The sequence below is a fragment of the Meles meles genome, chromosome 17 (genome assembly GCF_922984935.1).
Source record: "Meles meles chromosome 17, mMelMel3.1 paternal haplotype, whole genome shotgun sequence".
In the NCBI taxonomy this organism is placed as follows: domain Eukaryota; kingdom Metazoa; phylum Chordata; class Mammalia; order Carnivora; family Mustelidae; genus Meles; species Meles meles.
In genome coordinates, this window is record NC_060082.1 from 56,239,987 (window position 1) to 56,264,823 (window position 24,837).

Genomic DNA, 24,837 nt, shown 5'->3' on the forward strand with positions numbered 1-24,837 from the left:
AAAAAAAGGATCCAGGGCACAATATGAATGAAAGTGCTTTGTAATATACAGTGTTTGGCAGACATTTATTAATGGTTAGAAACCACCAGACTGCCTCTTGCACTTATAGATTAGGCTCTCCCATTCATCTGACCTGACCTCTTTATTCCACTTTCCACTCATTTTCTCCGTCCCTCCTCTTCCAACATACAGAGGAAATGGGAGATGAAAAGAGCACGTGAGTCTAACGCCTGGCTTAAACGTGGCTTTGAGTAGCGCGCAGGTTTTGCCTGTTCCAGAGTTGCTGAGAGATGCCTCTGCCCAGAACTACATTTCCCAGTGACCCTTCCGCGGCACCAGCGGGAGCGAGGCGCATGCGCCCAGTGCCGCCCCGCCTGGTCTCGGGGCCGCACCTCCGAACCGGTTTCGCCCCGCGGAGCCGGCAGCTTGAAGTGCGGCGGCTGCAGTCCTCGGCCGCCGCTGCTCCCGAGCGGTAGCGGTCTCAGGTGTCCCTCAGCTCGGGTCAGTGCCATGATCCGGCAGGAGCTTTCCACATCCTACCAGGAGGTACATGGCAGCTGGGGGCGGGGGCGGAAGCAAAGTTTCCCGTGGGGCATCCGAGCGGGGTCCCCGCGTCCGGGCGGGTGGGGTGCGGGGTGCGTCCCGGTGGCTCGAGTGCGCTTTTCGAGGAGTGCGGCGGGGGAGGGGGTCCCCGCGTGCGGAGGAGCGGCGGGGCAGGAAGGAAGCGGGACGCCGAGGCTCCTCCGGTTGCCGTCGGCGCGGGATGGAGCCGGGGCCCCAGAGGAGCCGCGACGGGTAGCCGGCAGGTGAATGATTAAAGCGGAGTCGGACCCAGGCAGCTGCGCGCGGGCGGGCCTTGACCTCGGCTGATCTCTGCAACAAGTGGCGGCACAGGCGCCCTCCTCCCAGCTAGAACGGATGTGCGGGAGGCATTAGCCCCTCTGCAAGCCCAAGGCCTCGTGGCCCCTTGCAGGTGTAAATGACAGGGATAATTATGCCTTGTTTGGAGGCCCGCCTAACTTTGCAAAGGTGCTTCTCGCCGAGCTCGGTTTTTCTTAACTGTCTCATCTCCTCCCACTACTTTAACTATCACTTTCCAGCTCTTTGTCTCTTTCTTGTTTGTCCTGAGCTGCGATTCCAGCTTTCCCTCACACCTCGCGACTCCCCGGAGCTAGTGAACTGCTCTTCTCCTCCTCTTAGGTCCTATATCCTGGTCATCTCTGGGGATCATCCTCTCCCGTGCCCGGCACGGTGGTCCCCTCACTTGCGAGTTCAGTCAGTTCCACATCTTCAGTCCTCAAGTTTGTGTCCCTGTGTCTCCTCTGGCCAACTGCGTGAGATGCTGTGTTACCAGCTCTCCCTTTGGTGTCTCCCATGCTGTGCAGGTTCCTTTTGAGGCCCTGCCTTGATCCCACAACATCCCTTTTTACTAACAACCTGATGCTGCTCTTGAACTACCCAAGTCCAGACTTCTTAGCAGCTTTCAAAGCACTGCTCAGAGTCATATCTTCAATGATCATTTCCCCCACCTATATTCTAACCACACCGGAAACTCACTCTTTACAAAGGTGCACCTGCTTTCCTGTCCCTTTTCCGCTTTCTCACACAGTTTCTTTTTCTTTAACTGTCTCTGAAACTCCATTGGTTGAAATTCCACCATCCCCCCCATTATTCAAGGAGGGATCTTTAGTCCTAAGTGCTCCATGGAGACTGACTTCCCAGATCAGTCTAGCATTCTGCCTGCCCTTCTCCTATGTACTTCCTGTTGTCTTGATCAATACTGACCACTGTTGGTGTGCATTCCTCGCTTTGTAAATGATCCTGTGTGGATCAAGCAGATGGCTTAGCCCTATGGTGCAAGGGGAAGCTGAGTTGAAAGTCGATGAGATTTGCCTAAGGCTTGCTATTTTTTAGTATAGGACCTGGTCTGGAATCTGACTTTGGGACAAATTTCTATATTTCTCTTACCATCTCCTTTATCCAAAAGGAGCCAGATGAATTTTAACCCAGTGCTGTGGGTTCTGTGGTCTCTAGATTCTATACCCTAGACAGTGAGGGAATTCTCAGGAATGAGTTGTGTCTTTCCTCTGAAAGTTTTCAGGTTTATAGGGAGTAGAGCGTAGTGAATAAATACTACTTTCAAGTCAGAAAGCCTGTGTTTCTAACCTGGCCCTGCTTCTGGCCATTTGTCAAGTCACTTAACTTCTCTGAGCTTCGGGTTTCTTCATTTGCAAAGGAGGGTAGCGATAGGCTTTATCTCCTCTACCAATGAGCTGGTATACGGAATGTGCTTAGCTCAGCTCTTGGCAGGGAGAGACCCCTCAGTGAATGATGGCTCTTGTCACTAGAGCGTGGGCAGCTCCTGCTTCGAGGGAGCTTTGGGATCCTGGTTTGTAGGACCATGTCCTTCACTGTCTGTACATAACCTGCAGTATCGCCTTTCCCAGCAGGGCTCCTAAAATGGTTATTAAAATATAGGCAGTTGTCCTGCTTTTAGGGGCAAGACCAAAGGTAGAGTCACTTTCCTTTTGGGGGCACCCCAAGGTGGGAGACACCGAAAGGACCCTTCCCCTTACCTTCTTCAGTGGCTCATTTTGAAGTCCCTGTCTCTTGCTTTGTTCAGAAGGAGGCCTCCCAGAGAGTGGCCTGCACTAGTCCTGCCTGGATCATTCTGAGAGCAGACCTAGCTCTGAGTTGAACTGCTTTGTTGAAGGGGGATTTTGGCTTTGGGGATGGGCCAGGCAAGGAGTGGACTCATTAGGGCTGTAGGTAGTCAAGAAGGGAACTGGGTTAGGCTGAACCTGGATAAGACCTGGAACACAGAACTCTGGGCCTTCTCAGAACTAACATCCTTCTTTCTCTTTGGCCAGCAGGAGTCTTGGGACCTCTTGCTCTGTGCTCCCACGACCCGTATCTCATGGCGTCTTCTCCAGCCTCCTAGTCCTCTCCCACATGCTGGTTTTCTTGTGACCTTAGAGGTCTTCAAACTGAAGGTTTTATCTGGTTCTAAGGGGCAGGAGTGGAGGCATAGAAAGGACGATAGAGGCACTTGGCTGGCTCAGTGGGTAGATCATTTGACTCTTGATACTGGGGTTGTAAGTTCAAGCTGCATGTTGGGTGTAGAGGCTACTTAAAACTACAATAAAAAAAGAGATTGAAGACCAGTAGATACATGAGAGTTTTCTTTTAATCCAAGTCTCCTGGAGATTAATTTTTAGTGAAAATGTTTTGAGACCTTAAGTCTTGACACTGTGAACCAAAGAAAATACTTAGGAAAGCTATCCCCTTCCCCTCCCTCTTAATTCAGTGATAAGCCCTCTAAGTTCTGGTCTTGATCTCTCTTGCCCTCTTCCTCCTCATTGCTTCCAGAATTGTGTTATCATTGTGTCCTTTTTGCCCCTTACCACTCTCAGTGGCACTTCCCCCATTTGCCAGGTGAGAACACGGTGAGGGGAGATTGACGTTACCAGCTGCCAGGCTGTTAATCAGCATCTGTTTCTGGGACGGACTGCCCTCTCCATTTCGTTCTGCCATTTGCAGTCGGAGTGTGTAGACATGAGCCAGAGTCCTGGAGAGCTCTGACACCAACTTCACTGTTTCCTCCTGTCTCTTAGCAGACTCTTAGCTGTGTTTCCTCCTCCTCCTCCTCTGGGAAGCCGTTAAGATTATAGGCTTTGGAACTAGACCAACTTGGATTTGACTTTTGGCTCTGTGGCCATGGAAAGTGTTGTGGTTGAATTATGCCCCTCCAAAAAGATGTGTGGAGGGGTGCCTGGGTGGCTCAGTGGGTTAAAGCCTCTGCCTTCGGCTCAGGTCATGATCTCAGGGTCCTGGGATCGAGTTCCACATCAGGCTTTCTGCTCAGCAGGGAGCCTGCTTCCCTTCCTCTCTCTCTGCCTGCCTCTCTGCCTACTTGTGACCTCTGTCTGTCAAATAAATAAAATCTTAAAAAAAAAAAAGTCTCCTTCAAAAAGATGTGTGGAGAGTGTGAACCCCTAGTACCTCAGAAACTGACCTTATTTGGAAATAGGGTCATTGCAGATGTAATTAGTTACGAAGAGGTCATCCTGGAGTAGGGTGGGCCCTGATCCAATATGGCGTCCTTATAAGAAGATGACCATGTGGAGACACAGAGACACCCAGAGACTCCTTGTGAAGATGAAGGTGGAGATTGGAGATGAGATGCCTTACAGGCCAAGAACACCGAGGCTTGCCCACCACTACCAGAAGCTAGGAGAGCACCATGGAAAAGATTCTTCCTCATAGCCCTCAGAAGGAATCAGCCCTGCCAACACCTTCAGATTTTTGGTTTCTGGGACTCTGAGGGACTCACCTTCTGTTCTTTTGAGCCATACAGTCTTTGGTGCTTTGTTAGAGCAGCCCCGGGAAACCGATACACAGGAAGTTACGTGACTTTCCCGGGCCTCGGTGTCCTCATCTGTAGAACTGGTATAGCACACCCTGCAACATGTGATTGTGTGTGTGTGTGTGTGTGTGACCATCGAGAGGCACTTTCTGCTTTCTCATTCTAGTCCTCCCTAGCAGGGCTGATGCAGCTGACCGATTTGCCCTCTTTGTTCCCCCTCCAGCTGAGTGAGGAGTTGGATCAGGTGGTTGAGAACTCAGAGCGGACGGACGAGCAGGAAAAGGAGACAGACGGAGTCCAAGGTCCAGGAGTCTTACCAGGTAAGTGGGCTGAGCGCTGGGGCGGAAGGGCTGGCAAGGGGTGCTCTGCCGTTGCCGCAGCCAGAGGCCCCAGCCCTGGCACCTTGCCAGCTGGGTACCTGCGGAAGAGGAGGAGCCCTGCTGCCGCGCGGCCCGGTGTCAGGTCTCCAGTATTGCCCCGGTTCGAGAGCTATCCATATTTAACCAGCCTGGGGACGGAGGATGTATCCGGGCCAGTGTCTGCTCTTTTCTGTGCTCTGTTGCGAGCCACTTCCTGAGGCCAGGCCGTTGGAAACAGTGATCTCTGCTCTTCTGTTTGTTTTTCCCTAGGAGACAGTTAGTGGAGCCTCTTAGTATCGGAGTCACGTCCTAGGGCCCTTTACGAGAATATAGGCCTCACCTCCTGAACATCAGGTCTCCCCACGATTGTCACCCAGCTGGGCAAGCAGGGTCCCATTTGTCAGGCCGCGTCCTAGGGAGTCTTACGGACTCCCTCCTGGATACGTTCTGCTCCCTTATGTGACGACCTGTGTAACACTTGACTTCCCAGACCGCTCGCTCCCTCCAGCCGCCTTCGCAGTCTCCTTCCAGCTCTTGGGTGTAAAGTGTTGGTCAGAGGCCCCCATGTCGCTGTGGAGGGCAGGCTCACCCAGGCCAGCCTCCCTGCTTCCATCCCTGCTTTGCTCGCACACGGGGCCACGTTCATACTCTTAGCCCAGAGCGTACTAGCCGCTCCAGACTTACTTCTCCAATATATCCACATGCCCCCCGGTAGCTCTGCTTGATTGTCCCAAAGATACCCTAAACCCCAAACTGACCTCATGATCTCCCCGCTCCCAGCGTGGCCCTCTTCCGGTATTTCCTGTTTCGGGGAATGGAACCCGCCACCCATCCAGCTGAATCAGAGTCATTTTCTTCCCCTTCCTTCCCTTCTTCCCCTTTTCCTCTGCCGTCAGCCACGCTGGCCTTCTTTTACTTAGGCCTCGCTCCCTTCCACCCTCTGGTGTTTTCATCGTTTTAGTCCTCTGCCTGGAAGGGTCTTCGGTCTGTCGTCTAGTTAATGCTAATCGTTCTTCAGCTCTCAGCGCATCCACTGTTCTCTACAAGGCTTTCTGACCTCCTGGCTGAATCACTTCCACCCTCCAACCCTGTCCCTTGCGGCCTGCACACCTCTCCGTTGGAGCCGTCCCTAATGGGACGGGGGATTTGTTTGCCGGGCACTTGGTGACCGTCGCTGCTGCCAGCGCGTAAGCTCCGTGAAGGTAGACACCGGTCCGTTTCCCTCACCACTTTGGCCCTGGCCATGCAAGAAACGTTTGTTGAATAAATGAATGAGTGAATGGAGCCTCAGCCGAACTCCCAGCTTCTCGGGTGGATTGAAGGAGGTGGACTTCTGCTCCTCGTGATGCTTGCATTTATGGGGGAGAGGATTGAGATGGGATCTTCTGTGGTCGTGCTTCATCCTCACAAGACTGTAGAAGGGAGGAGACCGGAGGAGGAGCTCTTTCCTGACTGCTTTCTCGGAGCCAAGCTCTGTCCTCCCCGTTGCCCCATTGAATTCTCATAGCTTTCACCCCCAGGGAGGTGGTCATCCTGATTTTCATGGATGAGGACCCGAGGCCCAGGGGAGTTAAGGAAAGTATGGAAAGATCCCTGGGCTGATAAACAGACTGGATCAAGCTCTGTCTGACTTCAGACTCTTTCTACCACACCAGTGCCTTTTAAGAAGTATTTTAAGCCTCCTTTTATTAAAGCCTCTTGCGTAAAAGGTAGTAGCATGTCTGCCCCGACTCTGGCTCTCGGCACTGCCTCTGAAGCCCTCAAGCCCCAGGGAGAGAACGGCACATCCATATTTATCTGCGTTAGCTCTGTATATTAGTTTCTGTTGTCTCTATAACGAGTTACCACAAAGTTAGTGGCTGAAAGCAACACAGATGTATTATCTTACAACTCTGGAGGGGAGAAGTCCAAAATGGGTCTCACTGGGCTAAAATTAAGGTTTCAGCAGGACTGCGTTCTTTTCTGGAAGCTCTAAGGGAAAATCCATTTCGGTGCCTTTTTGAGCTTCTAGGGGCTGCTCACATTTCTTGGCTCATGGCCCTTTTTCCATCTTCAAAGCCTCCCGTGGCCAGTTGAGTCTTTCTCATATCTTATCGTCTGCCACCGCCTCCGTGTTTAAGAGCCCTGTGGTGGTGTTGGGCTCACCCAGAGAACCGAGGAAAATCTCCTTGTCTTAAAGTCAGGTGAGTAGCAGCTCTCAACCCACCTGCTGCCTCAGTTTCTCTTGGCCATGTCAATTGAGCTGTTGATAGTGCCAAGAATGAGGCTTTGGACTCATTCTGCCTGCTGCACACCCTGCTCTCTGCCCTCTGGCCCCCGGTCGGAAGAGGATGGATGGAGATGGCCAGACAAAGAGGAGACAGGCCAGACTTGGAAAGATGAAGAGTTCTTTTGTGTTTCCTCTTAGAGATAAGTGCCCTGCAGACTGGGAAGTGTTCGTGATGACCTTTGGCCTTGGCTTCTCTTTTGCCTCCGATTCCCGGGGCCTTAAATCCTGAAGTCAGTGTGAGCAGGAAGGTGGACCTCAAGCAGAGTAAATCTGGGGTAGTTCCAGGGCCTGGCAAGAGCCTCCTGTACTTTTGGCGGACCCTTCTGGGTGCATCTCCTTCGTAGACCGTAGAAGATCCAGACTCAGAAGTCTCAGTAGTGAGTCGGCCTGAGCTTGATGAACTTGATGACCTGAGAGCCAATTCTCGGAGCTCGTTTCCAGTCTTTGAGCCTTGAACAATAGTTCAACCAATGGTACTGAGGACAGTAGCTACCATTTATTTCCTGGGTGCCTTCACGTACTGGGCCTGCACAGGGCTTTGTGTTTGTGCTTACACAGAACCATCACGGCCACTCTGCGGGGAAGCTGGTTAGTCTGGAGGCAGGGAGAGGTTAAGTAATATTCTCAGAGTTTCTGAGTGGCAGGGCTAGGATTTGAACCCAGGGCTGCCTGCCGGGGTGTCCTGACTCTGGCTCAGTTTCTAGATGAGATGCTTTTCTGCTCCCAGATTCTCCCCTTCCTCCACCAGAGTCACTCCTGGATTCCTTCACCTGTTACTCCGTGTGCTAAAACTACAAAGAGGGCAAATGAGGCAGGGTCCACTTTCAGGAACTCAGGACATCTAGAGAGAGAAGGCAGGTTCCCCGCAGAGGAACTTATCTGTCCTTGTATAGAGCCTGTCCTGAACAACCTAATGAGGGCCTTTTCTCCCCGTTGGGTGCTTTCCTGGCACTTGGTACTTTTCCTTTGTAGAATTTAAATTTAGCACAGTGGAAAGGCATACTTATTGAGTGTATATATATTTTTTCTTTTTAAGATTTATTTATTTATTTTAGAGAGAGTGAGTGAGCACAAGCCAGGGGCAGGGCAGAGGGAGAGGGAGAGCGAGAACCCTCAAGCAGACTCCTTGCGAAGCGCAGAGCCAGATGCCGATCTCACGACCCTGAGACCATGACCTGAGCCAAAATCAAGAGTCAGACTCTTAACTAAGTCACCCAGGCACTCCTTGAATATAATTCTCTAATGAGTTGTTATCAACCCTTTGGACCTGCCCCTGGGAGTGCTTCTGTGAGGCGCTCCCAGAACGCCGTCTTCCCCATTTCATTGTAACTCTGACGCTTACTTCGCAGAGCGCCTGGTCCATTGTGGGTGCTCAGTATTTGTATTTGTACCTCAGGAGGGGGACGCGGGGGTTTGGAACAGGAATGTATGTCATCTGAGCAATTGGGATGAATGATTGAGGGTCAAGGAAATGGTAGGAACAGAAATGGGGCTTCAGAAGTGAACAGAAGGGGGCTTCCTTAGTGAAGGAAGTGGGATTACCCGGAGGAAGGGCGATTGCCCTGCACAGTCCGGGCACACAAAAGCACCCAACGGCTGGTGGCTTCTGTCCTCCTTAGGCGGAAAAGAAGGGGCTGGCCAGGGAGGAGGAGGGATGGCACCGGCAACCATGGAGAGCTCGGGGTAAAAACAGGGCGCGTTGGAAACTGGGTAGCGGGGTGTGGTTGCAGGGGTGGGTTGGCGAGAGAACTAGAAGCAGATGAGGCGGAAGGACAGATTGAGTCCATTAGGGAGGGCTTTGTGTGGCAGGGTTTAGCCTTTACGGAGGGGGCGTAGTTAATGGGATCGGAGCAGACCGGTAAGCGGGGTAAGCGGTGCCACTGGGCTGGCTCAGCGGCTGGCGTGGCGGGCTGCCTCGAGGAGCGGGAAAAGGGAGACTCAAAGAAGACTCTGAGGTCTGAGGCCGCTCTGCGGCCTGCGAGTGGGCGAACGTAGACCTATTTCAGTCCGGAGGGGTGAGTAACTCGAAGAGAAGGCGCTCTTTTTTTTTTTTTTTTTTTTAAAGATTTTATTTATTTATTTGACAGAGAGAGAGATCACAAGTAGGCAGAGAAGCAGGCAGAGAGAGAGAGGGAAGCAGGCTCCCTGCAGAGCAGAGAGCCCGATGCGGGGCTCGATCCCAGGACCCTGAGATCATGACCCGAGCCGAAGGCAGCGGCTTAATCCACTGAGCCACCCAGGCGCCCCAAGAGAAGGCGCTCTTGTGCCGCAGACACATGAAGCCCCGGCAGGCGCGGTGTGTCTGGGCTGACGGGGCCCCGAGGCACAGCTGAGCACTGGCACATTAAGTGGGAGCCTTGAAGGAAGCCTGGGGCCATGTGCAGAGGGAGCTGTGGAGACTGAGCCTCGAGGAATGGCCACGTTTGGGGATCAGGAGAGTGGGGGGAGCTGGAGCCTGATGGAGGGCCTCGAGGGGGGAGCCCCAGGACAGCAGGCCAGTCCTGGGACGCGGAGCCTGCCGGCACTGGGCGGCGCAGGCGCAGGCGAAGCACCAAGCGTTCCGGATTACATTCCCCGTTTTACTCTCCGACGTAAGTAACTCGGGTCCGTCATCTGAGAGCCTCAATCCGTTTCCTCTCCATCAGGGGAATCCCAACCACTTACTCTCTCCAAAGGGAGAAATGAGAGCAGACATGTTAACTGAATAAGCAGTTTATTATATCACAGTTGAAATAAGATTGAGGAAGACACTTGGCTTGTTAGTCATTACAGTCAGTTCTCCATGGAAACAACTGTATATTAATAGCATTGACAAAGATCAGCAACCGAAGGAAAAAATATATTGGATCTCCTCAAAATGAAAAACTTAAATGTGTTAAAAGACACTACCAAGAAAGTGAAAAGACAGCCCGCAGGATGAGAGAACTTTTCAAATCACATGTCTGATAAGGGACCTGTATTTAGACTATAGAAAGAAATTTATGATCCAATAATAAAAGGACAGCCCAAACAAAAAAAAAAAATGGGCAGAGAATCTGAATAATATTTCTCCAACACAGAGACTGATAAGCACATGAAAAGACACTCAGTGTCCACTGTCGTCAGGGAAATGCAGATCTACACCACAGGGAGTTGTGTTTGGTTGTATAATCTTTACGCCTGTGAGGATGGCTACGGTCAATCAGATGGACAAGTTTTGGTGGAGAAGTAGAGAAAATAGGACCCCCATAGATTGTTGGTGGAAATGTAAAATGGTGAAGATTTTTTTAATGGTAAGATGTATTGGTGTTTGAGCATTGGAGTGCCACGGCGTGTGCTATGGGGAAAACAGTCTGGCAGTTCCTGAAAGCTGAAATACAGAGTTACCATCTGACCCTGCAATTCCACTTCTAGGTATATATCCGGGGGAAGTGAAAACTCATGTCCACACAAAAACTCGCACATGAATGCTCAGAGCAACAGTACTCACAAGAGCCAAAAAATGGAAGCAACCCAAAGGTCCTTCAAGTGATGAATGGTTAAATAAAATGGTATATTCACACAATGGAATATTATTTGGCAATAAAAAGGAATGAAGAACCAATATGTGCTATGTCATGGGTAAATTTTGAAGATCGACGTTAGGTGAGAGAAGTCAGACACAAAAGGTCACATGTCGAGTGAGTGATTCCATCGAACTATCCAGAATAGGCAAGTCCATAGAGACAGGAACCAGGTTGTTGGTCACCAGGGACAAGGAGGAGTGGAGGAGCGGTATGGAGTTTCTGTCCGGGGAATGAAAACATTCTGCTAATTACCCAGTGGTGATGGCTGCACAGCTTGTGAGTATACTAAACACGAAATATATTCACTTCAAAGGGGTAAATTTTATGGCGTGTAAATCATATCTCAGAAACCCCACCAAAACAGCAAACCTACCACATCACTAAAAAGGAAAAAAAAAAGGAGACCACTCATTCCTTCTTTGCATTCGGAATGCATCTTGGCCCCGTGCTGTTTGCAAGGTAGAGTTTTGCAGGATTACAGTGGACAACCAGTTCCCTCTTCCTGGGAATAAAGATCCCACTGTGTTTTCAGAAGTTGAATTACTCACCACATATCTCCCCTTACATTCTGGGGCAAGTCTCGGTTTTGGAAGCAGTGCTGTCACGGGTTTTGTAAAACTCCTGGATTACCTTTCCCAAGAAAGTCTTGTGCATTATTTTTGACTGTCTACTGTCATGAGTTTGCGTTCATATAAAAGATGTATACTTTTGGGGCGCCTGGGTGGCTCAGTGGGTCAAGCCTCTGCCTTCGGCCCAGGTCATGATCTCAGGGTCCTGGGATGGAGCCCCACATCAGACTCTCTGCTTGGTGGGGAGCCTGCTTCCCACCCGCACCCTCCCTGCCACCTGCTTCTCTGCCTACTTGTGATCCCTCTCTCTCTCGGTCAAATAAAATCTTAAAAAAAAAAAAAATGTATACTTTTAAAACACCTTCATCCAGCTTGCCCTAGAAAAGCCAATGTTTGGTTTTTCCAACTGCAGAGTGCACAGGACATTTTGACAAATGCCCAGCACCTTTTTTTTTTTTTTTAAACTGGTAAGATGGAATGGTGTCTTATTGCAGAATTGGAGTGCGGCGTGTGTGGATGAAACGTAGTTTCACAGTTTTTATTTCCCTTCATGTCGATTTGTGGATCAAGAAAAGGCCAGGAGAGGGGCTCCCCTTGGCTTCTTTGAAACAGAGGAGCCTCTTGGACAGTGTTCCCACGAGAGTAATCTGTCCAACTAGCTCTACCAAAGAAATCCAAGTGATGCGAATTGTCATGTGATCTTTTTCTGTCTTAAGTTCGTTTTTTAAAGAATTTTCAAGAAGTTGTAGAGGGGGATTCACCTCTTTCCCTAACCAAAGGCATCATGAAAGTGCAACATTTAAAATCATGTTTATGTGGCTTCTCATAGAGTGAGTAGCTGCCCACAGTTGCCTGTTTCTATTCCTCTTGATTTGTGGCTTAGCCAAGAGGAAATAGACAGTGGACCTGAAAAAGTCCTGAGCTTCTACTTGTCAAGAAGTTATATTCTTTCAATCAGATCTCATGTTCGTTGCTGTGCTAGGAGTCGGGACCTCGGGGCTCTCATTCTTTGCCCGTTATAGACGCTGGGACCTGGATCACTGCACAGAGGGTGGGTTTGGACCACGTGGCCCTTTAGGTCCCTGCCAACTCTTAAAAATTCTATTCAGATGTTATACTTAGAGTTCCTTCAGTTTTGTCTTGGGATTTTTTTCAAACCTCGTTTGAATGTCGAAAGCTGGTCCCTGTTGCTACTGCAATTCAGAGGCCCTGGTGCGAGAAAATGTTCTTTATAATTTCTTTTTTTTTTTTTTTTAAGATTTTATTTATTTATTTGACAGATATCACAAGTAGGCAGAGAGGAAGGCAGAGAGAGAGGAGGAAGCAGGCTCCCTGATGAGCAGAGAGCCGGATGTGGGACTCGATCCCAGGACCCTGAGATCATGACCTGAGCCAAAGGCAGAGGCTTTAACCCGCTGAGCCACCCAGGTGCCCCTCTTTATAATGTTTTGAAGTGAACCTGCGAGAGGCACCTGGCTGGCTCTGTCAGTAGAGCATGCAACTCCTGACCCCCAGGGTCATGAGTTCAAGTGCTGTGTCAGGTGTCGCGGTTACTTAAAAAAAAAAAATCTGTGGTCCCACATGGGCCGCAAGAGGTGGGAGTGCTTTCCAGGCAGAAGAGCTGGGGTAGGTCCGTGTGTACACAGACCACTACACTTTGGGCCTTGCGACTCTGCAGCCCAGCTATGTGGGGCTGATCAGGAATCAGCACCTGAGCTAAGGGAAGCCACCTCTAGGCAGGGAATGAAGGACAACAGGGTCCCGTGATGTGTGTGACAATTTCCCTTATCCCGGATACTCTCTGGGAGGGGGGACTTTGCTGGTACAGTGGAGCGCAGTCCTAGAGAAGCACGGAGAGCGAGCAGCTGGCAGAGCCACCAGGAAGCAGACGTTGACACGTCCCTAATAATAAGCAGTAAAGGTCAAATCAGAGACACAGATCGAAAGAGTCTTGCTTTAAATCCTGTTGGAGAACGAGAGCTGCCACCTTCCATGGTGGCTCCCGCTCAGCGCCCCAGGGGCTTCCTTCGGGCTTCCTGGTTCCTCACTTCTCTTTGTGGCTGTCAACATCCATTGCCTCCCCTACCCTGTTCTTTACTGCCTGAAGGAACCTCGTAGACACTTCTGGGAACTTACATTTCATGGAGTTAGACTTCCATGTAATGTAGAAACTTTCTGAAATATTTGGCCACGAATAGCAAGGGACTCCAGTTGCTTTATAGTTTCACGAGCCTGGGATGCACGGCTCTTCTCCTGCAGGTGGAAGGTAGCTAGCTAGCCCTGCAAGACTTTGTTCCTCTGTCATTCGGGTCATTCACCCATCTAACAGGCATGGAGACATTACCTGCCTGCTACATGAAAGATACTGTATTCTGCCTTTCCATTTTATTTTGGCATTTTTCCCCCCTTAATTTATCATTATTAAGAAATGGTAGTGCTGTGGTCTTCGTTTTTGCTATTTTTATCAGTGAAGGCTTTGTTTTTTAAGGAGTAGAGGGCACATTCCATTTCTCTAGTAACATGAATGCATTAAGCAGGCACTCTGTGTAATGCATTTTGCAACGTTCTCATTCCTTTTAGACATCCTATAAAACTGAAATGATTATTTCCTTTTCACGTGAAGAAGGTGAGGCATAGGAGACCTTAGTAAGTTGTCCTGGGTCTTGGGGTTGTCAGGAGCAGAACTGGAGCCCAAATCTCTGACACTAAAGCTCGTGCTTTTGACCCCTTGGCTGGATATCTGGACTTGCAGTTTAGAAAATAAATGAATAATGAATACCAACTTATTTCTTCATCAGGGTCCTTCTAGTACTTTGGGCACAGGGCTGTGTGACCTCTGCAGAGCCTTTGCTGATCTCTGCCCTTCTCCCCACACCGGTACTTCACATTAAGCAAAGGAAATCTCGCAGTTTATATCCTCTTGTCCTTCTGAGTTCTGTGGCACTTTTAGCACAGATTGTCAGTCATCCTCTCTTGGCATCTCCTTGAAGCCCCTAGTACAGAGTCTTGCACATAGATTTGGTGTTTGATTCAAGTTCATAGAAGAATAGAATGAAGGACTTTTCTCTAACCTAAGACCCTTTGATAGTTCTGTGCTGATGGTGGTGGTTTTTGTTGTTGTTGTTGTTTTTAGATTTCATTTCTTTGTCAGAGAGCACAAGTAGGGGGAGTGGCGGCAGAGGGAGAAGCAGGCTCCCCACTGATCAGGGATCCCACCTTGGGGCTTGATTTCAGGACCCTGCGATCATGACCTGAGCCAAAGGCAGACACTTAACTGACTGAGCCACCCAGGTGCCCCTGTGCTTTTGTGCTTTTAAATAAAAGAAAATGAAATAATTATAAGCAAAAATACTCTTATATCTTTGGGTTTAAAGTCCATTTTTTATAGGGAGCATATTGTTAGGTCCTGTTTTAATCTAGGCTGACAGTCCCTGCCTTCTAATTGGAATGTTTAATCCATTTACGTGTTTTAAGTTGAAGTATAATTTACTTATAGACCAGTACATTAGTTCCAGATTTCAAAATGGTGATTCAAGAATTGTGTGTAGTACACAGTACTCACCACAATAAATTTCCATTCGTCACCACATAAAATCAGCACAAAATTATTGACTATATTCTCTACTCTGTACTTTTCATCCCCAGAACTTACTTTAAAACTGGAAGTTTGGGGGTGCCTGGGTGGCTCAGTGGGTTAAGCCGCTGCCTTCAGCTCAGGTCATGATCTCAGGGTCCTGGGATCGAGTCCCACATTGGGCTCTCTGCTCAGCGGGGAGCCTGCTTCTCCCTCTCTCTCTGCCTGCCTCTCTTGTGATTTCTCTCTGTCAAATAAATAAAATAAAATCTTTTAAAAATAAAAAAATGACACGTAATTGCAAAAAATGTGAACATTTAAAAAAAAACTGGAAGTTTGTATCTTTTTTTATTTTTATTTAAAATATGTGTATGGTTTTCCACTCACTTTGATTTAGGTTGCTTTTAGTAAGCTTCTGTCTGAAGGAGCATCCTCCTGGAAGCTTTGCTTTTCTTCCTTATAGGTTCGCACAGGACAGCCAGCACACGAAACTGCTGTGCTTGTGCATGGTTACAGATGGCAGTGGTTTTATGGGATCCTGAGCATTTCCCATCCATGAAATAGGAATTAGAGCTCTGCACCAGGCACTGCTGCTTATGCTTCCTTTTCTCTCCCTCCAGGGAGGCATAGAGGAGGTCCTCTGCAAGGGACATGTTCTTGTGGGAAGCTTGCTGCCAGGAAGGCTTGAATTTTGAATCTCTTAGTTCCTTTTTTGTTCTGTTTTGTCTTTTTAGTTCTCTTTTACCTATCACTCTTCACCATTCTCTCCTCTGACAACCTCCACCTTGTTCTCTGTATTTATGAGTCTGTTTCTGTTTGTTTTGTTTTTTAGATTCTGCATATAAGTGAAATCATCTAGTATTTGTCTTTTTCTGTCTGACTTAATTTCACTTAGCATAATAGGGTCCATCCATGTTGTTGTGAATGGCAAGATTTCATTCTTTTTTTTATGACTGAGTAGTAGTCCATATCTTCTTTATCCATTCCTCTGTTGCTGGATACTTGGGTTGTTTTTGTATCTTGACTATTGTAAATAGTGCTGCAGTAGACATTGGCGTGCACATATCTCTCTGAATTAGTGTTTTTGTTTTCTTTGTGTAAATACCCAATAGTGGAATGGTAGTTACATTTTTCAGTTTTTAAGGACCCGCCATACCGTTTTCCATAGTGGCTGCATCAGCTTACTTTCCCACCAACAGTACATGAGGGTTCCTTTTTCTCCACATCCTTGCCAACACTTATTTCTTGTCTCGTTGGTAGTAGCCATCTTATTGTGGTTTTGATTTGCATTTCCCTGATGATTAGTGATGTTGAGCATCTTTTCATGTGTCTGTTGGCCATCTGGGTGTCTTCTTTGGAAAATTGTTTTTCAGATCTTCTGCCATTTTTTAAATCTGATTTTTGGGGGATGATACATGAGTCGAATGCATTCTTTATATATTTTGGATATTAATCCTTTGTTGGATATATCATTTGCAAATGATATATCATTTAGTAGGTTGCCTTTTCATTTTGTTGATGGTTTCCTTTGCTATGTGAATGTTTTTAGTTTGATGTAGTCCCAATAGTTTGCTTTTGCTTTTGTTTCCCTTGCATAAGGAGACTGGTCCAGAAAAATGTTTGCTAAGGCCAGTGTCCAAGAGATTACTGACAGTGTTTTCCTTTAGGAGTTTTATAGTTTCCGGTCTTACATTTAGGTCTTTATTTCGAGTGTACTTTTGTGTACAATGTAAGTTGTATGGTATAAGAAAGTGGTCCAGTTTTATTTTTTGCACGTAGATGTCCAGTTTTCTCAACACCATTTATTGAAGAGACTGTCTTTCCCCATTATATATTCTTCCCTCGTTTGTTGTAGACTAATTGACCATATGTAAACATGGGTTCATTTCTGGGCTACCTACTCTGTTCTGTTGACCTGTTGTCTGTTTTGTGCCAGTGCCTTACAGTTTTGATTACTATAGTTTTATAGTATAGCTTGGAATCTGGGATTTTGATACTTCTAATTTTGTTCTTTCTCCAAGATTGCTTTGGCTATTTGCAGTCTTTCTTGGTTCCATACAGATTTTAGTATTATTTGTTCCAGCTCTATGAAAAATACTATTGGCATTTTAAGAGGGATTCATTGGATCTGTAGATTGCTTTGGGTAATATGGACATTTTAACAATATTCATTCTTCCAATCCATGAGTGTAGTATCTTTTCATTTTTTGGTGTTACCTTCAATTTCTTTCAACAGTGTCTTATAGTTTTCTGGTCTTTCACTTTCTTATCTTTCACTTCAATGGTTAAATTTATTCTGGGTATTTTATTCTTTTTGATGCAATCATAAATGGGATTGCTTTCTTAATTTCACTTTCTGTTACTTTGTGTATAGTATATAGAAATGCAACAGGTTTCTGTATGTTAACTTTGTATCGTACAAATTTACTGAATTCATTTATTAGTTCTAATGGTTTTTAGTGGTGTCTTTAGGGTTTGCATATATAGTATCATGTTATCTGCGAAAAGTGACAGTTTCACTTCTTCCTTTCTAATTTGTATGGTTTTTAGTTCTTGTCTGATTGCTGCGGCTAGGACTTCTATTTCTGTGTTGAATAAAAATGGCAAGAATGGTCATCTTGTGTTGTTTCTGATCTTAGAGGAAGAGCTTTTAGTTTTTCATTCTTGAGTATGATGTTAGTTGTGGGTTTGTCATATATAGTCTTTATTATGTTGAGGTATATTCCCTCTGACCCTTTGTTGAGACTTTTTTTTTTAATCATGAATGGATGTTGAATTTTGTCAGATGCTTTTGCTGTGTCTACTGGGATGATCATATGGTTTTTAGCTTTCATTTTGTTAATGTGGTGTATCCCATTGATTTCTTTGCAGATATTGACCCATCCGTGCATAAATCCCTCTAGAAAAAATTCCACTTGATCTTGGTCAGTGAACTTTTTAATGTATTGTTGAATTTGATTTGCTAATATTTTGTTGAGTATTTTTGTATCTATGTTCGTCAAGAATATTGGCCTGTCATTTTCTTTTTTTGGTAGTGTCTTTTGTTTTTGTGTCAGGGTATTCTGAACAGAAATCTCTTCAGATTTTTGATTTCTTCCTAATTCAGTCTTAGAAGATTATATATTTCTCGGAATTTATTTCTTCTATATTGTCCAATTTGTTGGTGTATAATTTTTTGTAGTAGTCTTTTATAATCCTTTTTATTTCTGTATTAGTTTTAATTTCTCTTTCATTTCTGATTTTATTCTTTGAGTTCTCACTCTTTTTTTCTTGATGAGTCTGGCTCAAGTTTTGTCAACTTTGTTTATCCTTTAAAGAACCAGCTCTTGGTTTCATGATTCTTTTCTATTTTTATTTTTTAGTTTCTATTTTATTTATATCTGCTCTGATCTTTATTATTTCCTTCCTTTTACTAACTTTGGGCTTTGTTTGTTCCTCCTTTTCTAGTTTCTTTAGGTGTAAGGTTAGATTGAGATTTTTCTTGTGTCTTGAGGTAGACCTGTATTGCTATAAATTTCTCTCTTAAAACTGCCTTTGCTGCATCCCAAAGATTTTTGAACTATTGTATTTCCATTTTCATTTGTTTCCAGGTTTTTTTTTTTAATATTCCTTTGATTTCTTCATTCACTGATTTGTTGTTTAGTAGCATGTTGTTTAGCCTACATGTGTTTCTGCTTTTTTCTAGTTTTTTTTTTCCTTGTAATCGATCTCTAGTTTCATACAGTTTGTGGTCAGAAAAGATATTTGATTTGATTCCAGTCTTCTTAAATTTATTGAGACTTATTTTGTGACTGAAGATGATCCTTTCTGGATAATGCTCTGTGTGTGCTTGAAAAGAATGTGTATTCTGTTGATTTCAGATGGAATGTTTTATATATATATGTTAAGTCTATCTGGTCTAATATGTTGTTTGAAGACACTGTTTCCTTATTGATTTTGATTTTCTGCCTAGACGATCTATCCATTGGTGTAAGTGGGGTGTTAAGATGCCCTACTATCACTATATTACCATCAATTTCTCTCTTTTTGTTTGTTAATATTTGCTTCATGCATTTAGATACTCCAGTGTTGGGCATAGATATTTACAATTATTATATCTTTTTGTTGGATTACTTTATCATTATGTAATGCCCTTCTTTGTCTCTTGCCACAGTCTCTGTTTTAAAGTTCTGATTTTTGTCTGATATAAGTATTGGTACTCCAGTTTTGGGGGCTTTTTTGATTTTTGTTTTTGTTTGTTTGTTTTTCTTCTTTCATTTGCACAGTAAATGTTTTTACCATCCATTCACTTTCAGTCTATGTGTTTTTAGGTCTCAGATGAGTCTATTGTAGGCAGCATTTAGATGGGTCTTGTTTCTTTATCCATTCAGTCTTTTGATTGGAGAATTTAGACTGCTTACATTTAAAGTTTTGATAGCCATGTACTTATTGCCATCTTATTTATTGTGTTCTGGTTGTTGTTTTAGTTCTTTTCTGTTCCTTCTTCTCTTGCTCTCTTCTCTTGTGATTGATGACTTTCTCTGGTGTTATGTTTGCATTCCTTTCTCTCTATTTTTTGTGTTTTTATTTCAGATTTTTTCGTTTGTGGTAACCATGAGGTTCATATATAATATCTTAAGTATATAGCAACCTATATTAAGTTGATGATGGTTTAAGTTCGAACACATTCTAAAAGCACTAAGTTTTTACTCCCCCTGTTTTTATGTATATGATATCATAATTTACATCTTTCTATTTTGTGGCTTTCTTCACTAATGTTTTAGATACAATTGATTTTACTACTTTTGTCTTTTAACCTTTATACTAGCTTTCTAGGTGATTGGTCTACTATCTTTACTATATATTTATTTATATATATAAATATATATATATTTAATTTCACCCACGACATTTTTTCCTTTCATAATCTTCTGATTATGTTCTGCTCTGCTTAAAGAAGTCCTTTTAATGGCCAGGTTAGTGGTGACAAACTTTAAATTTTGTTTGTCTGGGAAACTCTCTCTCCTGCAATTCTGAATAATAACCTTGCTACGTAGAGTTTTCTTGGTAGCAGGTTTTTTCTTTCAACACTTTGAATATATCATGGCACTGCAATGTTTCTGCTGAAAAATCAGCTGGTAGCCAAATGGGATTTCCCTTGTTAGTAATTTTTTTGCTTTTTTAACTTGCTGCTTTTAAGATTCTCTCTTTGGGGCACCTGAGTGGCTCAGCTGGTTATGTGTTTGCCATCGGCTCGGGTCATGATCCTGGGGTCCTGGGATTGAGTCTTGCTTCTCCCTCTCCCCCACCTTCCTGCTTGTGCTCTCTCTGTCTCTATCAAATAAGTAAATAAAATAAAAAGTAAGATTCTCTCTTGATCTTTTCTTTTTAAAGATTTTATTTATTTATTTATTTGACAGAGATCACAAGTGGGCAGAGAGGCAAGTGGGGGTGGGGTGGGGAAACAGGTTCCCAGTTTAGCAGAGAGCCCGATGTCACTCGATCCCAGGACCCTGAGATCATGACCTGAGTTGAAGGCAGAGGCTTAACCCACTGGGCCACCCAGGTGCCCCTCTCTTTATCTTTAATCCTTGACATTTTAATTACTATGTCTTTTGTGGACTTCATTGAATTCATCTTATTTAGGACTCTCTGGATATCTCTTTCTTTATCCAGGTTAGAGAACTTTTCAGCTATTATTTCTTCAAATAAGTTTTCTGCCCCTTTTCTCTGTCTTCTTCTGGGACCTCCATAATGCAAATGTTAGTACACTTGAAGTTTTCTCAGAGGTCATGTAACCCAGCCTCAATTTTTTTTTCACTTAAGATTTTTAATATTTTCAAAATTAAGATTTTTAATATTACGACAGCTATATCCCAGTTTTTAAATTTAAATCTATTGACTAATATATAGCATATTATTAGTTTCAGAGGTAGAGGTTAGTGATTCATCAGTTTTACATAATATCTAGTGCTCATTACATCACATGCCGTCCTTGATGTCCATCACCCCGTTACCCCATCTTCTCACTCCCTTCCCCTCCAGCAACCTTCAGTTTCTTTCCTATGATTGAGTCCCATAGTTTGTCTCCCTTTCTGATTTTGTCTTTTTTTTATTTTTCCTTCCCTTCCCCGGTGATCTTGTTATGTTTCTTAAATTCCACATAAGAGTGAGGTCATGTGATAATTGCCTTTCTCTGATTGACTTATTTCTTTTAGCATAATACCCTCTAGTTCCATCCATGTCATTCCAAGTGTCAAGATTTCATTTTTTGATGGCTGAGTAGTATTCCCGTGTGCGTGTGTGTGTGTGTGTGTGTGTGTACACCACATCTTCTTTGTCCATTCATCTGTGGATAACCCATCCTCAATTTTTAAAATTTTAAAATTCTTTTTTTCTTTTTGCTGTTCAGTGGGTACTTTCCATTATCTTTTCTTCTGGATTGCTGATCCCTTCTGAATCTGCTAAAGTGCTGTTGATATCCTCTCCTGTATTTTTCATCTCAGTTATTGTATTCTTCAACTCTGGTTGGTTCTTTTTTACATTTCCTATCTCTGTTGACTTTCTCACTCAGCTTCTTTGCTCCTCTCTATGTCCTGTGAGCGTCTTTATGACTGTTACTAGGCAGTTTGCTTATCTCTGTTTTGTTTAGTTCTTTTTCTGAAGATTCATCTTGTACTTTTGTTTGGAGCATGTTTATATGTCTCCTCATTTTTCTTGATCTTCTGTGTTTTCATGAATTGGGTGAAACAGCTACCTCTCCCTGTTTTGAAAGAGTAGCCGTCATGTAGGAACTTACCTGCGCAGACTGTGTGTGCCTGCCCGTGTGTAGCTTTGGCTGGCTGACCAGAGCTGTACTGGGTGCCAGCTTGGGGTCCTTGGGTGTTCTCTGCAGGAAGCATCCCGGCAGGGAACACTGAAGTTGGCAGTGAGGATGGGATGGAGGACTGGGGTGTGCCATGCTGGGGCCACATGGTGCTTGAGCAGGCGTGGGTTGGGGGGCACCTTGGGAATATGGCTAGAGCTGGTTTGGGCTGGGGGCCTGAAGCTCACTGAGGCGGTAGGTGGGCTCCAGCGTCTAGCCTCTGCTCCCATCTGTGCTACCAAAGTGGAGGGGCAACATAAGCGGCGGTGCTCCCCCACACCTCTGACCCCAGAGAAAATCCTTGGAATCCCCCCGGCCCCCGTCCCAGTTTGTCAGAGGCTCGAGGGTTAGTGAATGGGTTTCCTTCACTTTTAGTCATTTAAGCCTTTTAAACCACAGCTTTTTTAAACCATCTATTTTTTTTTTTAAGGATTTTATTTTTATTTATTTGACAGAGATCACATGTAAGCAGAGAGGCAGGCAGAGAGAGGAGGAAGCAGGCTCCCCGCTGAGCAGAGAACCTGATGCGGGGCTCTATCCCAGGACCCTGGGATCATGACCTGAGCCGAAGGCAGAGGCTTTAACCCACTGAGCCACCCAGGCGCCCCTAAACCACAGCTTTTATTTCTGTGCCCCAGGATAGGTGAACCTGCTTGAGGGTCCTTCAGTGCTATCCCCCTGTACTCCAGTCTGCTGTGTCAGGGAGGGGTGCCAGCGACTCTGTCTTTTGTTGTACAGAAGCTGCTCAATCAGCCGTCAGTTCTTCAGGAGGAATTGTTCTAGACCTGGTGGTAGAATTGACGTGACCGTGGGAGGACCGGAGTTCAAGGTCTTCCTATGTTGCCATCTCGGATCCTCCCCTAGGCTGTTTACATTTAATGTAACTTTTCATATGGTTTGATTTGGTTCCGCCAGTTTACTGTTTTCTGTTTGTCTCGTGTATTTTTTTGTTTCTCCATATTTCTTTCATGCAGCCTTTTTTTGGGGGGGGGGCAGCGAAGCAAAGTTTATTGAGTTATTTCTTGAGCGATTGCAAAAGCGGTAGTACAGAGCTCCCAAGGAGGGAGGGGACCTGAAGGGGTTGCCCTCGCGCAACTTATAAACCTTATGATATTGTATAACTTTTGCTCTAGATAGTCTTATGTTTTAAAAATACATAAGCAGCTTTTTATATTTACCCACGTGTTTAGCATTTCAGTGACCTTTATTCCTTCCTGTATGTTTGAAATTTATCTAGTGTTAGTTCCCTTTGGCTCTCAGAATTTCTTTAACGTGCATCGTGGTGCAGATCTGTTGGCGAATTCTCTCAGCTTTTATGTTTGAAAATATCTTTATTTTACTTTCATTTTTTGAAAGTTAGTTTTGCCGGAATTTAATTCAGGGTTGACAGAATTTTTTTTCTTCCAGCCCTTTAAAGATGTTCCGTTGTCTTTGGCCTCCATTATTTGTGATCAAAAGTTATCTGTCGTTAGATATCCTGTATGTAATTTGTCTTTTTTTTTTCCTAGCTGCTTTCAAGATTTTTTTTCTCTTTGCATTTGTAGTTTGACTATGACTTGCCTAGGAGCGGTTTCTTATTTATTCTGCTTGACATACACAGAGCTTCTAGGATCTGCAAATTGATGTTTTTTTCCTCCAGTTTTGGGAAGTTTGGGCCATTATTTTTTCAAATACTCTTTGTAACCCATTTTCTCTCTTCAGTAGATGTTGTTAGACTGCGGAATATTGTCCCACAGTCATCTAGATAGGCTCTGTTCAGTATTTCCTTCAGTCTTTTTTTTTTTTAATTGGTTAACTTTTGTTCATTTAACTTCAACTGCACTTTTTTTCTGCCTTTGCTATTAAGACAGTGCAGGGAATTTTTCATTTCATTTTATTATTTTCTAGCTTTAGAATTTCTATTTTGTTCTTTGTTTAAAAAAATATTTATTTGAGAGAGAGAGAGAGACAGAGCGAGAGAACATGAGGCGGGGGCAGGGGCAGAGGGAGAGAGAGAAACAGGCTCCCCGTTGGGCAGGAAGTCCATGTGGGTCTTGATCTGAGGACGCTGAGATCATGACCTGAGCTGAAGGCAGAGGCTTAAGTGACTGAGCCACACAGGTGCCCCTGGTTCTTTTTTACAGTTTCTGTTTCTCTATTTCCCCTTTGTCCATTCCTTATCTATATATTTTCCTTTAAGTCTTGAAGTGCCTGTCTGCTGATGGCGACATCTGGGTCATCTTGGCCTTGATTTCTTTTTCTTTTTCCTTTTTTTTTTTTACATGATTTTTTTCTTTTTTTTTTAATTAACATATAATGTATTATTTGTTTCAGGGGTACAGGTCTGTGAGTCATCAGTCTTACACCATTCACAGCACTCACCATAGCACAGACCCTCCCCAGTGCCCATCCCCCAGCCACCCCATCCCTCCCACCTCCCCTCCCCTCCAGCAACCCTCACCAAGTTGGCTTTGATTTCTATAGACTACTTTTTCCATTGAGTTTGGGTCATGTTTTCTTGTTTCTTTGCATGTCTATTGATTTCTGATTCAACAGAAAACATGATAATGGTACATTATGGAGGTTCTGGATTCTGTTACAACCCTCTGAGGGACTTTTGTTCTTAGCAGGCAGTTAATGTCATGAGACTCAAGTTCCAGACTCCTGGCTTCCCTCTACTAGCAGCCACTGAAATCTCCACTCACTTTTTTATGTTTCCACCTGCTGCTTTTCCTCTTGGGCCCCTTGGGGTGTCCAGCCAAGAATTTGAACATATTTTATTGCAGAATTGGGGGTTCACCCTCCCCATCCCTTTCAGAGTTCCCCTTAACTTTCCGACTGCTCTGCCAGCCCTGAACTCTGCCCACTGCCACTCGGCAGAACATGCGAATTTATAAATGTGGTCAGGTTCATTTTCTTTCCTTCCAGGGTCGACTTTTCTCACTTCTGTCTGCTTTTGACCATTCTCCAGTGCCCTCCCATAATTTTTAAGTATTTTGTCCAAATTTTGTAGCTGCTGTCTGTAGGAGAGGTGTGACCAAGCTGCTCCGTCATTGGTGGAAGCCAGAAGCCAAGCACATACCTTTTTGGACTTATGTTCACACTTCTCCTCGGCCTTGGGCTCAGCCACTACGGGGACTCGGGCTTTTTCCCCTGGGAGCTCCGTTTTCAACGGACGAGGAGAGATGATGCAGAGAGAACACCACGGGAATGTCTCAGTCGGCTTGGGGGTACTGTGCCAGAGAACCCCAGGCTGGGCGGCTTACACAACATTTTTTTTTTCTCAGTTCTAGAGATTGGAAATCAAAGATCAAGATGCTGGCCAAGTTTTG

At 45.1% G+C, this 24,837-nt stretch overlaps 1 protein-coding gene across 1 annotated transcript in view; it reads left to right on the plus strand.

The window, feature by feature from the left end:
• Positions 1-385: 385 nt before the first annotated feature.
• Positions 386-24,837, plus strand: part of PACC1 (proton activated chloride channel 1) — a 38,460-nt gene continuing 14,008 nt past the window's right edge. Inside the window, exons 1-2 of the mRNA XM_045982104.1 lie at positions 386-546; positions 4,590-4,686. Coding sequence (XP_045838060.1) covers positions 511-546; positions 4,590-4,686 — 133 coding nt within the window. The 5' untranslated portion in view covers positions 386-510. The remainder of the gene's footprint in view (positions 547-4,589; positions 4,687-24,837) is intronic.